Genomic DNA, 14780 nt, shown 5'->3' with positions numbered 1-14780 from the left:
ATCTCCTTGTAGGAGGTATTTGTGTGTCAGGGCCGTGAGTACGATGCGTAATCGAGTAAAAATCACTTCATCTCTTCTAGAGGTCCGAAGGATTTCGCGGACCCAGTTTGGGTTTAATATTATAGAGTTTGTTACTCGTCTGTTTTTCCCAGTGGCTCTCCCACAGACTGGATTACCCCTTTTTTCTAAGCCCCTAACCAACTTTGCGTATAAGAAGGAATGAGGTTACGTTGGCAAAAAAAATCTGAGTAAAGAGAGCCACTTGACAATAAAGGTCATTCAGTATTAGGAAAGAGTAAGACAGAAACAACAGAGGGAAAGTAGAGTTGGACCTACCGGTAGTGCCCTCCAACCACTCACTAGAAGTCTTTACTTCGGTTTATTGTTTTATTTCATTTTTTTTTCAGTAGAGGGTTTTATGGCGCTCGCAATTGCATAAGGTCATATGAGCGCCAAGGGGTGGGTGTCGACAGAGAAGTCTTTACAGGGAATCAGACTTACTCTGCCCACCTCTCTAGCTTCAACAGCACAAGGTCTACTTCGACTATCAAGGCACTCCTGAACAAGCGGGTCACAAGAGTGTGACAAACATACAAAAGAAGTAGAGGAAAATGACAATAGTAAGGATTAGGAAAGAAAAGGTAGCAGTTCCTTGTTGTAGATCAGGCACAATTATGAGCGTGACATGATGAATCAGCCCATTTACAATTCTACTATACCAGCCAGCCAACCCACCAACCAGTCTTAACTTCTAGCAGTTAAGGAGGAGACTAGCTTTTCCTTCTGCCGGACATACGAGCATCACACTTGTAATAGTTATTGCGCTTCATCTCTCTCTCTCTCTCTCTCTCTCTCTCTCTCTCTCTCTCTCTCTCTCTCTCTCACTCTCTGATCTCTCACTCTCTCTCTGATCTCTCACTCTCTCTCTGATCTCTCACTCTCTCTCTTATCTCTCACTCTCTCTCTTATCTCTCACTCTCTCTCTTATCTCTCACTCTCTCTCTCTCTCTCTCTCTCGTTCATTCTCTCTGATCTCACTCAAACACACACACACACACACACACACACGCACACACACACGCACGCTCAAACACACACGCACACACACGAACGTGCAAACACACAAAAACACACAAACACACACGCGCATATACACACAGACACACGCACGCACAAACACACAAACAGACACACAAACACACGTACACACACACACACACACACACACACACCGCCTCACCTGCGAGCCCCGGCGTCCGCGCTGTCCTTGTGTCTCATCTCCAGCCCCCTGATCTCGTCCACGCCCCTCTTGTACACCCGCCACATATAGCGCGTCAACCAGGCGAACGTGATGAAGCTCAAGAACCCGATGCTGTCCAGAGGAAGCGCATTCTCCGGACTATTTTGTTTGAGTAAAAAAAATTAATTACATCGACACAAAGGTCATTTCGTTTGCGTATATTATAAGGAAAGAGAAAGAGAGGAAAGCAGAGAAGGAGATGGGAGGACAACATCGCAAAGTGGTCACGGAAGACGATGGGTGACAATAATATGAGGAAAGCAGAGGACAAAGAGAAATGGCGAGAGCTGGTTTTCAGAAGCAGTGGTGCCCCCACGGTTTCCCCAACCACGGGATAGGAGAAGAAGATATTTTAATAAGACGTAACTTTACGGGTCATAATATAAGTGCCAAACACTACGGGTCATATAAATGTGAATGTCAAAGATTAGTGTTACACGTGAGTAACAAACACAAAAAGGAGAGAAGAGGACGATAGATGTTTGATAGGAAAGAAGGAGCTAAACCACACCAAAGCATCTACAAACTACCCACTGAGTAAAAAAGAAGAACATCGACACATAAACGGTTATTTATTGCAGAGAAAAAGTAAAACAGAAACAGAGGGAAAGAAACGAAGTGGGACCTACCAGTGGCACCCCGCAACCCCACATTCTCCGGTCTGTAATATTGATTGATTTGATTATTTGGTTCATTAATGACGAAAAACTCTCTCTCTCCAAAATTGAGCAACATATTGTCGGCCAGCAGTTAAAGTGTCAAAAGTAAAGCTGTTTCCGCATCCGATCCGGACATTGGGGATTGCCTTATTAGTGAAACAACTTCATGGGCCTTCGGCATATTGTGGTAGGGTGGCCAGTTCCTTTCCACACCACCTTTACTTCCCCAACTCGAAGTCAGGTACCCATGGGCCATTATTGGTGGGTGGGCAGGTGGGGGCGAAAAAAATCCGTGTTCGAACCGAGGCTCGAACCCGGACTTCCCGCTTCGGAGACGAGCGCACTAACCGCCCCGCCACCGCACCCTCAGTTAAAGTGTACTTAGCCCAAAATTTTGAAAACTCATTGCAGTTTCTCAATGAGTTATCGGTTGCGTTTGCTCAAATTTGGTAAAAATTCACATTCTAAATCTTAAAACAAGAAGCACGTTCAACTCAATTTGCTGAAAGTTTCTCTCTACTGTAAAAATATTGCTTTCTCGGCTTAGTACATTTTAACAAGGAAATAACTTATCTGCAAACTTATGTCACTCCGTAGGAGACAGACACAGCAATACTCACTATTTTGAGCAGCGCAAAGGTAAGAGCGTCTTGAGGGCTTGCGAGTACCGCCATGTTCCACCTTGTCGGACATTCACTGTCGGCTCGTCTGTCTCCCCTCTTTTCGATGACGAACTGAAGAAAAAGAAGGGAAAAAAAGCACCCGCAGCGTTGTTAGTCTCCAAGATTTGTAACATTTATCGCATTTCTTTCCGACAACAAACTGAAGGAAGAAAAAGCAACAAAACAACTCACAACTCGATTTTTTAACGTTATGTCGTCTTTCTTTTCAATGATAAACTGACGAAAACCCCCACCCCCAAAAACAACAACAACAACAACAACAACAACAACAACAACAACAACAACAACAACAACACGAACAGCCTTTATTAGTCTCATAGATTTGTAACAATGTGTGTTTTTCATGTTAGTCTCTGTAAACTTTGTTTGTGTATGTCGGCCAATGGGTACCTAGATCTAGATTTGTAGCACGATGGGATATAGAAAAATAAAACAAGGAAAAAATTATTAGATTTGCATACAATCATGATTGGGCATGGTATTTTACGGCACTATCGACACAAATTTGGCCATGTAAGCGGTAAAGAAACAATGCAGTCGCAAACTTATTTACTAAAAGGACGGACAAACAAGTCTTGGTAAATATGGCAACAATTTTACTTACTGCACATTTTTTTAAAAGTTGATTTTTTACGGCGCTCGCAACTACAAAAGGTCATATGAGCGCCAAGGGATGGATGTCAACAGATAAGTCTTTACAGGGAATCAGCCTTACTCTGCTCACCTCTCTAGCTTCAACGGCACAAAGTCTGCTTCGACTATCAATGCACTCCGGAAATAAAGGGTCACAAGAATGTGATAAACGTACAGAGGGAGTAGAGGGAAAATTACGATAGTATGGATTAGGAAAGAAAAAGCAACAGTTCCCTGTTGCAGTTCAGGCACAGTTATGAGCACGACATTGATGAAGCAACCCATTAATTACAATTACAATTCTGTGCATAAGAACATGGTTAATGTCCCCCTTTTGGGAATGGCCTAAAGACACTCCAGTCAGTAGCACCGCCCGGGGGGCGGGGGTATATGTTAGCTGTAATGTATATATTATATAATATGAAACTATATTTTTGAAGTTATCCAATTTCTTTCATTAAGTTTAAAATCTAATCGACAATATCAAATTTTTTACATCTTTACACCCTAAATATTTATCACCAATCGAAACACCGTACTAGATAGTGTTGATCAGTAAAAATTTGTTAATTTTTGTTTATGATATGCTTGTTTCCAATTTTGAGTCTTGTGAAAATAACTTTCTTTTCGGGAACAGACGCCGGTTTCATGGGTGTCAGCTTCGGATGGATGTAATGGATTTTGTCTTTTATTTGCTGGTCCCACATTTTGGTCCAGACGGATGTAATGCGTTCTTAAATTTTGGGTTTCACGTCAGAGAACGGAATTTTATTATTTTCATTTTCAGGAAGATTCTTTGGCAAAGCGCTCAACGATCTCAAAGCCAGTAATACCTATATGGCTTGGAAGCTAAGCTATTGTAAAGGTCTGTGAGATAGATGTAATAAATGAAGTTTAATTAGGAGTTTTAGAATTCTAGTGTTATGTGTCAAGAGTGTTTTGAAGATTTTTATACAGGGCAGAGAATTGGAAAGTTTAGAAAAGATTTGGTGGATTTTTCTATTATGGTCAGGGCTTTTTTCGAGAGCGGCAGCCTTAGCAGTGTGGAATGAGGCTTCTGGGTGGAGTTTTTTTAAAGCTTAAGCTATGTGTCTCTGCAAGGGCAGCAGCACCTACTGAGCTATCATTTTTGGATCCATCTGTAATAAAGTTTCTCTGCTTTATAAGTTGTTTGCATGTTTTTAGGTATGTAGTTTGCTCGGTAGACTGTGTTTTTCAAGAATTGGGCACATGGTCAGATATTTGTAAAAAGTGAAGTGTTCAACATGCCCCTCCACTGACAATCTAGATCATTAAGAAGGTGGGCTTCAGACTCTGCCTGTAAAGTCCAACACGGGCTGAGAGATAGAACATCCCAACAGAAAGACCGAGATACTTGATAGAAATTATTGTCCTCACATGGGATTAGAAGATTTTCTGCGTGCAACGAAGCTCGTGTTCATAATGATAATACATGTAATTATGCTAAAAGAACATTTTTCATTGCACTACCTTACGAGCTGAAGGAATATGTCGTGATGAATTAATAGGTCCCGGGAGGATGAACGGTAGACGGTCGGTGTGGTCTATTGGTTATACCGGTAAGGCTCCCGGACTCGCAACCGTATGGTCGTAGGTTCGATTCCCATCAGGGGCCTGACGTTGTGTCATTGGGAAAGGCAATATATACACGAATTTACCTCACTTCACCCAGGTGGGAATGGGTGCCCGGCTATAATCAGCGAAAGATCTTGTAAGTGTTTGAGCGCGTGCGAAATGTATGCTTCCCAGGAAGCCGAGAATTTTTCTGAGTGTTCTAGGGCCGGCTGAAGTAGTGACTGTAAAGAGTATAGTTTATTATTATTAGTATTTTTATACTTAGTATCATCAGTATCATTATCCTTATTATCACTTTCATTATAGACGTCCAGTGAGAGAAACAAGTATAGCAGCATTTCTAAGCTGACGTAAAAACCTAACCCAGTCACTCTGTATGAGAGTCTTTTTTATCTTTTTTTTTGTGTGAAATTTTACTGCGCTCGCAACTGCATAAGGTCACATGAGCGCGCGGGACACATTAAACATTTTCAGTTGATAGGATGGAATTTTGAATTTGGCCCGGGTGGCGGCCGAAGCCTACTCTTATCGATTTTGGACCACCAAGGGATCTTTAACGTGCTCAACTTGCACACGGGACCTCCGAGATTTTTCGCCCTTGTCCGAGAAGGCTATGTGTAGATCTTTCCTATCAGAAGATCAGGGGTGTGGTTGAAAGACAGTAGTAAGAAGGAGCCAAGGAGTAGCAGCAGAAAGGCTTCAGAAAGAGTCAGGAGCCCAGAGGAGGGGGGCAAGGGAGGTAAGGGGGTGGGGGCAGAAAGTGGAGACGAAAGCAGACGACAGAACATTGTTAGAAAGTGTAAAAGGGTGTGACAGGGGAAAGTTTTAGAGAAGAACATTTTCCGTCGCTATCTGGATTTGAACTCGTGACATACTGAATGAGAGGCGAACACCTTAACCTCTAGGCCACAAGAGCCCCCACAAGGAAGTCTATTTCGACGCTTGTTTATAACTAATAAAGAGTACATCGGCACGATTACGGTCTTTTCGCGCTGTGAAAAGTAAGGGACACTTATGTTGTGGCGGCTGCATCGACCCTGCTTGTCAGGGCCAACCTGGGCAGAAAGGGATACAACGTCCAAGCAGAAAGACTCGATAAGATTTTCCAAACACGGGAATCGAACTGTGTCTTCTGCGTGCGAAGGCAAAGTGTCTGACTGCTACACCATCAGTAAGGGGGGCTTACTGCAGAAGAAAAGTAAGATGAACAGATAGAAACAGAAAAGAGTAGGACCTGACAGCGACACCATCATCCAACCGCTTATTTTTCGTTTTGCTAAAACTTTTATGGCACTTGCAGCACAAATAGGTGATTAAGTGCAAAAGACAGTAACACACAAAGATGTTTTTAAACGGAGAGACAAGGACGATAGATGCTTGATAGGAAAGAAAGAGCAGACCACACCAGAGCGCCGGCCGACCACCTACTAGCCGACGTCACTAAAAGATTTAGTATTGTAATAAACAGTACAAGTTATGCGAGAAAGTCAATCTTACATATATCCAGGTATTTCTACATCTCTATACATACATGCATGAACTGATTTAAAGACGGTATCGTCTTTGAGTATTAGTTGAATAATGAATTTCATAGGGCAAAGTTACTACATGTACTTTCTTGTGAGCATGTCGGTGTTTGTTTGAATGCCTGAGTGAGGTATTTAGGCCACAATTGCAGTGGAGCAACGATATTTAGAGCCCCTAACAAAATTCAAATCTTATGGTAGGTTTAAAAACCTAAAATTTGGAGTTCCTTGCTCCAAGACCTCAGAGAAAAATCCTTATACTTTTAAGTGTTTTAAGTCTTAATTAGGTGCTGATGTGTCTTGTTTTGAGTGATGTCACGTGTAAAAAAATCTTGTATGGCTAAGAACTTCCTTATGTGGTTGAATTGGTATACTGTTTTATATTTGAAATTTGTTTGTGTGTGAGGCTTTATTCTCAGTAATCCTGTCACCAATGTAGTAAAGCCCTCAAGCTTATAATTGGTATAAATGGTATGGGTTTAACGCCCCTATCAACACTATTAGGTTATTTAAGGGGCGGGACCTCCTAGTTTAACGTCCGTCTCCGATAGGGCCGAGCCAAGTGGGAAGTTCGTGTAAAGTGCCTTTCCCAAGGACACAATGTCGGACCGAGCTGAGGCTCGAACCCCCGAACCCGCAATCTCACGATTACGAGTCCGGTAGCCTAACCACTAGCTTATAATTGGATAGAGTGCTATATATATATAAATCCAATATAGCACAACAATAACAATTATTACTGTTATTATTATAATTGTTGAAGTATCATCATCATCATCATCATCATCATCATCATCATCATCATCATCATCATCACCCCCACCATCACCATCATCATCCCATCACCACCATCACCATCACATCATCACTATCATCATCCAATTACTAACATCATGATCAACATCACCAGCATCATCATCATCATCATCATCACAACACTGACGACTTGGAAGCTCTTCAGTTCAGGCGTGACAGGACGGACCCTGCCCCCCTCTCAGATTTCACATACATAGTATCTTAGTACATAATACTCCAATGTAAGTGCTTTGCGTCCTTTCGAAACAATATAGAACAGTTAGGGGGTAGGCGTCGACCTTGCCTGTCAGGACCAACCCGGGCTGAGAGGGATATATATATATACGTCCCAGCAGAAAGGCCGAAAAACTCAAATTCACATGAGAATCTAATTCGGTCTTGTTCATGCTCCTAACCGCGACACCAGAGACGCTGATCGTCCGAGTCAAAATCATACATGGGGCATAAAAAAACCTGGACAAGAGTCATTGCAACAAGCAAGCTCACTCAAACGGCAAACACTCCAATCTCCTGTCCCTTCCTTCTGTTCCCTGCTTTCAGTCTGGTCTGGAATGTCAGTCAGTCTATAGATCTATCCGTCTATTTCTCTGTCTGGCTTTTAAGTGGTATGGTATGTCTGTTCACTTGTCCGTCTGTTTTCCTATCTCTGTCACTTTTTCTTTCTGTTGATGTCCCTGCCTCTGCATATCCCTGTTCCTGTCTGTCTTTCTGTCTCTCTCTCTCACTCTCTCTCTTATCTCTCTCCTCTCTCCTCTCTAACCCATCTCCTATCTCCCATCTCCTCTCTCTCTCTCTCCTCTCTCAATCTTTATCACACACAAACACAGTCTCCCCCTTCTTTGCACACACACACACAACCCACAGGATAACGCATAACACTCACCTTTCAGTCTCTTCCTCAGGGGGCTCGATGACCGACGCGCTTAGCATAGAGTTATCCCCTGCTTCGGCTCGACGTAAAAACGTCTCCCCTTCTTCATCCGCCATTCTGGGATAGTCCACTGAAAAACAAATCACACAAATTGTTTCGTATCCTAAAATGGAAGCCCAGCGTACGTGAATATCACTTCTTAACACTCATGCAAAATCCCTTATCACCGAGGCTTGGACAAGCGATGGGGTGATCGACTCTTGACGCTGCGTCACAACTTTGTGCGTCGACTGAAGGGAAGTGTTCGAAGCCCAGACTCGAAATGACACCAGGCACACTTTTAAACGACGAACTTTTCCTCGAAGGCTATCCTCGAACGACCAACTTGCCGTCTCTTTCGAACGTCGTAATTTTGTTCTCGATACGAACAGTATTCTATGTTTCCGATTTTTTGGTGTTGTGTGACATTCAGTGACAACGAACACACATCTTCTCGGTTAGAACGAAAATCACTTCATAACCAAGACTCACGAGGCCATGGTATAAAAAAACTGCGAATACCGGTATCGAATCACCAGAAAATTGCCGACAAGAAGTTCGTCTTTCCGAAGATTTTAGATTAAATGATTGTGAATAATAGTTCCGTCGAAAGAAGGTTCGCCAGTGACACCACCATACAGATGCAGACTGGTTACGTCCCCAGGGGCGATAACACACATGTAGACATCCGACGTGAGGAGTTGTAACAAGGCTGGTTTTGGCAGCTAGGAAAATTAATCGAAGAAGCTGTCACTGCCAAATTGGTTTAGATCTACTACAAAATCCGAATACCGGCTGCTTTAGCCGAAGTAGAAATACAGCCCAACTGGAACTTGAGAAGACGTATTCGCCACATCCACAATTTCAGATTTAGGACACAGAGCTGGGGCAGATAGTGTTGATCAAGAAAGAGAAATGACATAGGCAACCGTAGGTAGTTTCGAGTCGCCTGTCTGTATGGCAGCAGTGAAGAGTGGTCTTGAAATCTGAAACGAATTATGGAATAATAATATGAGTGAATTAATCTCAAACAATTTGTCTTTTCCACCTGCACCTTTGGTATGGGATGGGTTGACTTTGAGTAAAGGAAATAATAATTGACTCAATAATGGCCGTTAGAGCAGGGAAATAGTAAAACAAACAGGCAGAAACAATACAGGGACATTCGTTTGAGTAAAAAGAAGCACATCGATAAACAGTAAGACAGAGGGAACGTAAAGTAGGACCTACCAGTGGCGCCCTCCAACCACCCGCAGTAGAGGGAACGTAAAGTAGGACCTACCAGTGGCGCCCTCCAACCACCCGCAGTAGAGGGAACGTAAAGTAGGACCTACCAGTGGCGTCCTCCAACCACCCGCAGTAGAGGGAACGTAAAGTAGGACCTACCAGTGGCGTCCTCCAACCACCCGCAGTAGAGGGAAAGAAAAGTGGGACCTACAAATGACGTCTTCCAAAAGGACCTACAAATCGCACAGCTGAAAGGTTGAACATACATATACACACACTGCTATATCATTTCAGAGACATGGCCTCTACTGTTGTTGTCCATCTTCAATATAACTGAGCTAAGCTTGTAGATGGCATTGCAATGGTAAATGGTGAAATGGTATTGGTTTAACACCGCTATCAACACTATTAAGTTTAAGAGGCGGGACCGCCAAGTTTACTGTCCATAATAGACAATACTGAAATATAATATGACTATAATATAGGCTTTTGTTTTAGTAGAGGTTTCACGGCGCTCGCAACAGCATAAGGTCATATGAGCGCCAGAAGATTAGAGGTGTCACAAGAGAGTAACAAACATAAAAGGGGAGATAAGGACGATAGATGTTTGATAGGAAAGAAGGAGCAAACCACACCAGAGCACCCGCCAACCACCCAATTAATATAGGCAATGGCAAACCACTGCTGTAATCTCCCAAGAACAAAAATGGAAAAGAAATCTAAATAGTACATGATGAAGCCCACGTGGGACGCTCAGTGTTTAAAACAACCAGTAAGCAGTATTTGGGGCCCCTGAATAGACATAAAGGTCTTGAACATCTACCTCTCACTAGTAAAATTGAAGGCAAACGAGGCAAGGACATCCTACCTAGGGAACCTAAACAAATGGGTAACGGGGAAAGATCAAGAAAACGTAGCTTTTTAAGAGCACCTGAGCAAAGGAATGAATGGAGAACCATGATCGTCGATGTCTGCCGCAGATCTGGCACTGGATGAAGGCATATTATAACCACAAGGGCAACCGGCGTCAGGTGAGCTAGTTCTACTCGTCTACTCGATAACGGCCATTAAGTGTAACGGAAGAAAGTGAAATTAAGTGTGTGTAAATGGGTTTAAAGCCCCTAACAACACTTTCAGGTTAAAAGGTGGCACCTCCGAATTAACGTCCGTCATCGATAGGACAGAGCCAAAATTGATTGAGAGCCTCAAAATCAACACAAAACGACCCTTGTTCCAGAACGTTCAGTTTGGGATTTGAACCCGGGGCCATCCACTCCGTAGTCAAGTATGATACCAAAAAAAGAGTGTCGCGCAAAAAAGCAACAACAACAACAACAACAACAACAACAACACTTAGACAAGAGGGAAAATGGAAGACCTACTTTCGGCGGCCTGTGACGAGTTGACGAGTATCAGATTATATTCACAAACCGGATAATGAGGCCAAAAAACCCCCCAAAAACAACAAGTCAAAGAACTCAAAGCAACCAACACACGAGAAGAGGCGAAGGACGCAACAGAGTCAATGTTTATCAACCACTTTTTAAAGATTAAGTAGGTCAAGAGCAAATTGTTCTACATATTACATCGCTTTATGAAGAAGGACGCGGAGCAAGCGTCCCCCTCCTCCCCCCACCCTAAAAAAATAATTCAAATTTAGTTTGAGTAAAAGTTTTATGGTACTTGCAACACAGACCATAAAGTGCTGATGATTGATTGAGTACGTGTTTCACGGCACTATCGACTCGGTTTGTGCTGATGATTAGAGGTGTTACTCGAGAGTAACATACAAAGAAAAGAAGGAGATAGGAGGGCGAATGATGCTTAATGGGAAAGAAGGAGAAGACCACACCAGAGCACCTACTCACCACAAGCATGTCCAAGCGATTCCGATTATCTCGCGGGCCGGATATAGCGATTTCGAATAGATCGCGGGACAACTCAGAGAAAATTTATAGGATAAAATCGGATGAAACACGCAATCTATCAAAACTGAGACCTAAATACTTAAACTTTAGCATAATATTTCTCTCAAGGGGATTTCGTGAGATAAAAATTGGACAAAAAATGAGATCTCTCGCTTCCAACTGGTCTGGAAACTAAGCCTACCATTTTATTTTTCATGGCGAACACACTTTTAAGAAAAAGCTCGTCAACTACCCAAAGCTAGAAGGAGGAGAGATATTTTTTTTCGTAAGAGTTTTACGGCACTTGTATCACAATAAAGTCATATAAGTGCCGAAAAATAGATCTATTACAAGAGAGTAACATATACCAAAAAGAAGGAGGAGATATAAGGACGATAGATGTTCGATAAGAAAGAAGGAACAAATTACACAAGAGCACCCTCCAAACACCCACTTGTACGATGATCAGATTAAGGGTGGACGCAGAAGCAAACCGCAAAGTTTGTAGTTTTAGTAAGAGTTGTACGGCACTTGCAACACAATAAGGTCATATAAGTGGCGAAGATTACAGGTGTTACAAGGGAATAACAAACACAAAAAAGGAGGGGAGATAAAGATGATAGATGTTTGATGAATGGGACATTAAACCTTTTGGTAACGCTTATTCTGTGGTTTTTTAAAAATCACGATTACGCACGTTTTCCTATACCTACATCGACATAATTAAGATTAGAACATAGAGAGGGTTTTGACCGTCAACCCAATAAGATCAATACTCTTTGCCCAGGTCAAATGGTCAATAAAAAAACCGAAAAACCCGTAATGTTTTGAACTCACAGCCGCCGCCGTAACATGCCTTTCTAATATGATGATGATGATGATGATGATGATGGTGGTGATTGATGATGATGATGGTGATGGTGACGGTGACGATAGTGACGAAGACGGTGGTGACGGTGGTGGTTGTGATGGTGGTGGTATGGTAACTGCAATTAAAAAAAAAAAACCCAACAAAACAAAAACAAACAAGAAAACATGAAATATAAAACTGGCATTATCGCCCTCCACCCCCCCCCCTCCTGCGCTCACCTTCTTCAAAAGCCAATGATTGTCCCAAAGGACTGGTTTGGTTTTTTTGGCACTTGCTACACAAGTAGGTCATATACGTGCAGACAATTAAAAATATTACCATAGTCTAGAATGCAAAAAAAAGGGGAAAAAGAGAAAAAGGAACGGAGCTAAAAACAAATATTTTATTTTTTAAAAAGTGAACCCGCCAACGATCCACATCCGTTTGAGTAAAGAAAAGCACATCGATACAATAACGCACATCTGGGGCATGGGAAAAAGTAAGGCAGACAGACAGGAGAAACAAAGAAGCAGTAGAAAGGCCTACCACTAGTGCCCTCCAATTATCCGCTTGAATGACTAAATGTAATTTTGCGTAAAGGGGGTATCGCATTCTCAGTATTTTATCACAAAGAAGACAGACAGCCAGTTTTAGCTGACAGTGCGATGCCCCCTTGACTGGCCTGTCTGGTTTTTGTTGAGTCCGGCTGGTCGCACGGTTTGCAAAGCGTACGGCCCGCCGACGATTTTAAAAAAAATGTATCACTTTAGTTTTACAACACAATAAAGTCATATAAGTGTCGAACATTAGGTGTTACAAGAGAGTAACAAACACAAAAAAGAAAGAAGAGACAAAGACGATAGATGTTTGATAGGAAAGAACAAGCAAACCTCACCAGAGCACCCGTCAACCGCCCACAATCATGTTTCAACTTATTGAAAACTCTTATCATAAAAATATCCATTCGGAAACAGCGTGTCAAAAGTACATTTAACTATCGGGTGACTTTTTCTTGTTGGATTTTGTTTGTTTAGTATAGGGTTTTACGGCGCTCGCAACTGCATAAGGTCATATGAGCGCGCGGGACACACCTAATACTTTTTCGTTGGTAGGAAATTTTGAATTTTGCCCGGGTGGCGGCCGAAGCCTACTCTTATCGATTTTAGACCACCAAGGGATCTTTAACGTGCGCAACTTGCACACGGGCCCTCCGAGATTTTTCGCCCTTGTCCGAGAAGGCTAGGTGTAGATCTTTCCTACCAGAAGATCAGGGGTGTGGCAGAAAGACAGCAGTTAGGAGGAGCCAAGGAGTAGCAGTAGAAAGGCTGCAGAAAGAGTCAGGAGCCTAGAGGAGGTGGCAAAGGAGGTGAGGGGGTGGGGGCAGAAAGTGGAAATGAAAGCAGACAACAGAACATTGCTAGAGATCAGGAAAGGAGGTGAAAGGAGACAATTTTAGAGAAGAAAATGTTTTGGTCGCTACCCGGAATCGAACTCGGGACCTTTGAATGAGAGGCCAACACCTTACCTCTAGGCCACGAGAGCCCCCTTGTTGGATTTTGAAGATCGCACAAACGTATTTTTGTTATTGGTAAGTCAGAGTTTTACTTCACTTGCAGCACATACAGATGCCGAAGATAAGGTGTTACAATAGAGAAACAAGAAGAAAAAAATATAAAAGTATGATAAGAACTGAGTAAACCACACCAAAGCACCCACTAACCACCCACTAAATTCGTTCTCAGGATTGCATCATGTATTATTTTTCATATCACATCTACAGCCACTTTTAACTGAACGCGTGATAACCCCGTAACAGGGCGAGGGCAACACGAAAACTAGGTCACTCAAATGGACCCGGGCCAAGTTACAGCACGTACGTTCACCTGGGCTTGGGCCAAGTCTGAGGGGTTCACTGTCAGGTCAACACACCCACACGAGGGGACTACAGGCTTCCAAACATACAGGCTTCACAGGGATTAAAAACAAAAGTGCAATAATATTATGTAATGTGTTCCTAGGTCGCATGGTGTTTTGTTGCGCGGAGTACCATTTATATGTAAAACAATAGCACGCATAGAACTAACGTATCATGTTATCAGACATGCATCTATTAATATAATACTTCACGCATCTGTGTTGAATCTATTTAAGTGGACATAATTATGGCCATATAGTAGTCGAGCAAATGGGAAAAACGTATGAAAGAAGCAGTAGAGAGAAAAGAAAAGCAGTATAACCTAACAAAGTGTCACTCTCCAAGTGAATGCGAACCTGACTTAACCCAACAAAATCCCAGAACAACAATGACAAATCCCATCGTATACTGGTATGTCCAACAAGAGCTGAATTATGTACACACAAAACTTTAAAGTCATGGAAAGCAAGCAGACGAGAGCCATAAAAAGATAATGGAACAGGAATAAAAACAAACACTTGAGAACAATCCCATGACAGAAGAAAGGAGACCACAGAAGAACACACACACACACACACACACATACACACACACACGCGCGCGCGCCAACGAGCAAGAGCGAGAGCGAGAGCGAGAGCGAGAGCGAGAGAGTGAGACCGAGTCCGAAAGCGAGACAGAGAGAGACAGAGAGAGAGAGAGAGAGAGGGGGAGGGAGGGAGGGAGAGAGGGGGTGAGAGAGAGGGAGGGAGAGAGTGAGA

The 14780-nt window shown here is 42.7% G+C and overlaps 1 protein-coding gene across 3 annotated transcripts in view; it reads right to left on the bottom strand.

Moving 5' to 3' along the window:
- LOC101855875 (multidrug resistance-associated protein 5) overlaps positions 1-14780 on the bottom strand; it is an 80154-nt gene that overhangs the window by 48535 nt on the left and 16839 nt on the right. For 2 of the 3 annotated variants that reach the window (XM_005100641.3, XM_013083790.2), the window contains exons 2-4: positions 8097-9109; positions 2580-2693; positions 1241-1399 (exon numbers count right to left, since the gene is read on the bottom strand). In XM_005100641.3, the coding sequence (XP_005100698.1) occupies positions 1241-1399; positions 2580-2693; positions 8097-8200 (377 nt within the window). In that variant the 5' untranslated portion in view covers positions 8201-9109. The remainder of the gene's footprint in view (positions 1-1240; positions 1400-2579; positions 2694-8096; positions 9110-14780) is intronic. The other variant, XM_035970333.1, reaches the window with a different exon arrangement.

Source organism: Aplysia californica, unplaced genomic scaffold (genome assembly GCF_000002075.1).
Source record: "Aplysia californica isolate F4 #8 unplaced genomic scaffold, AplCal3.0 scaffold00254, whole genome shotgun sequence".
In the NCBI taxonomy this organism is placed as follows: domain Eukaryota; kingdom Metazoa; phylum Mollusca; class Gastropoda; order Aplysiida; family Aplysiidae; genus Aplysia; species Aplysia californica.
This window is presented reverse-complemented; position numbering and strand designations above follow the sequence as displayed.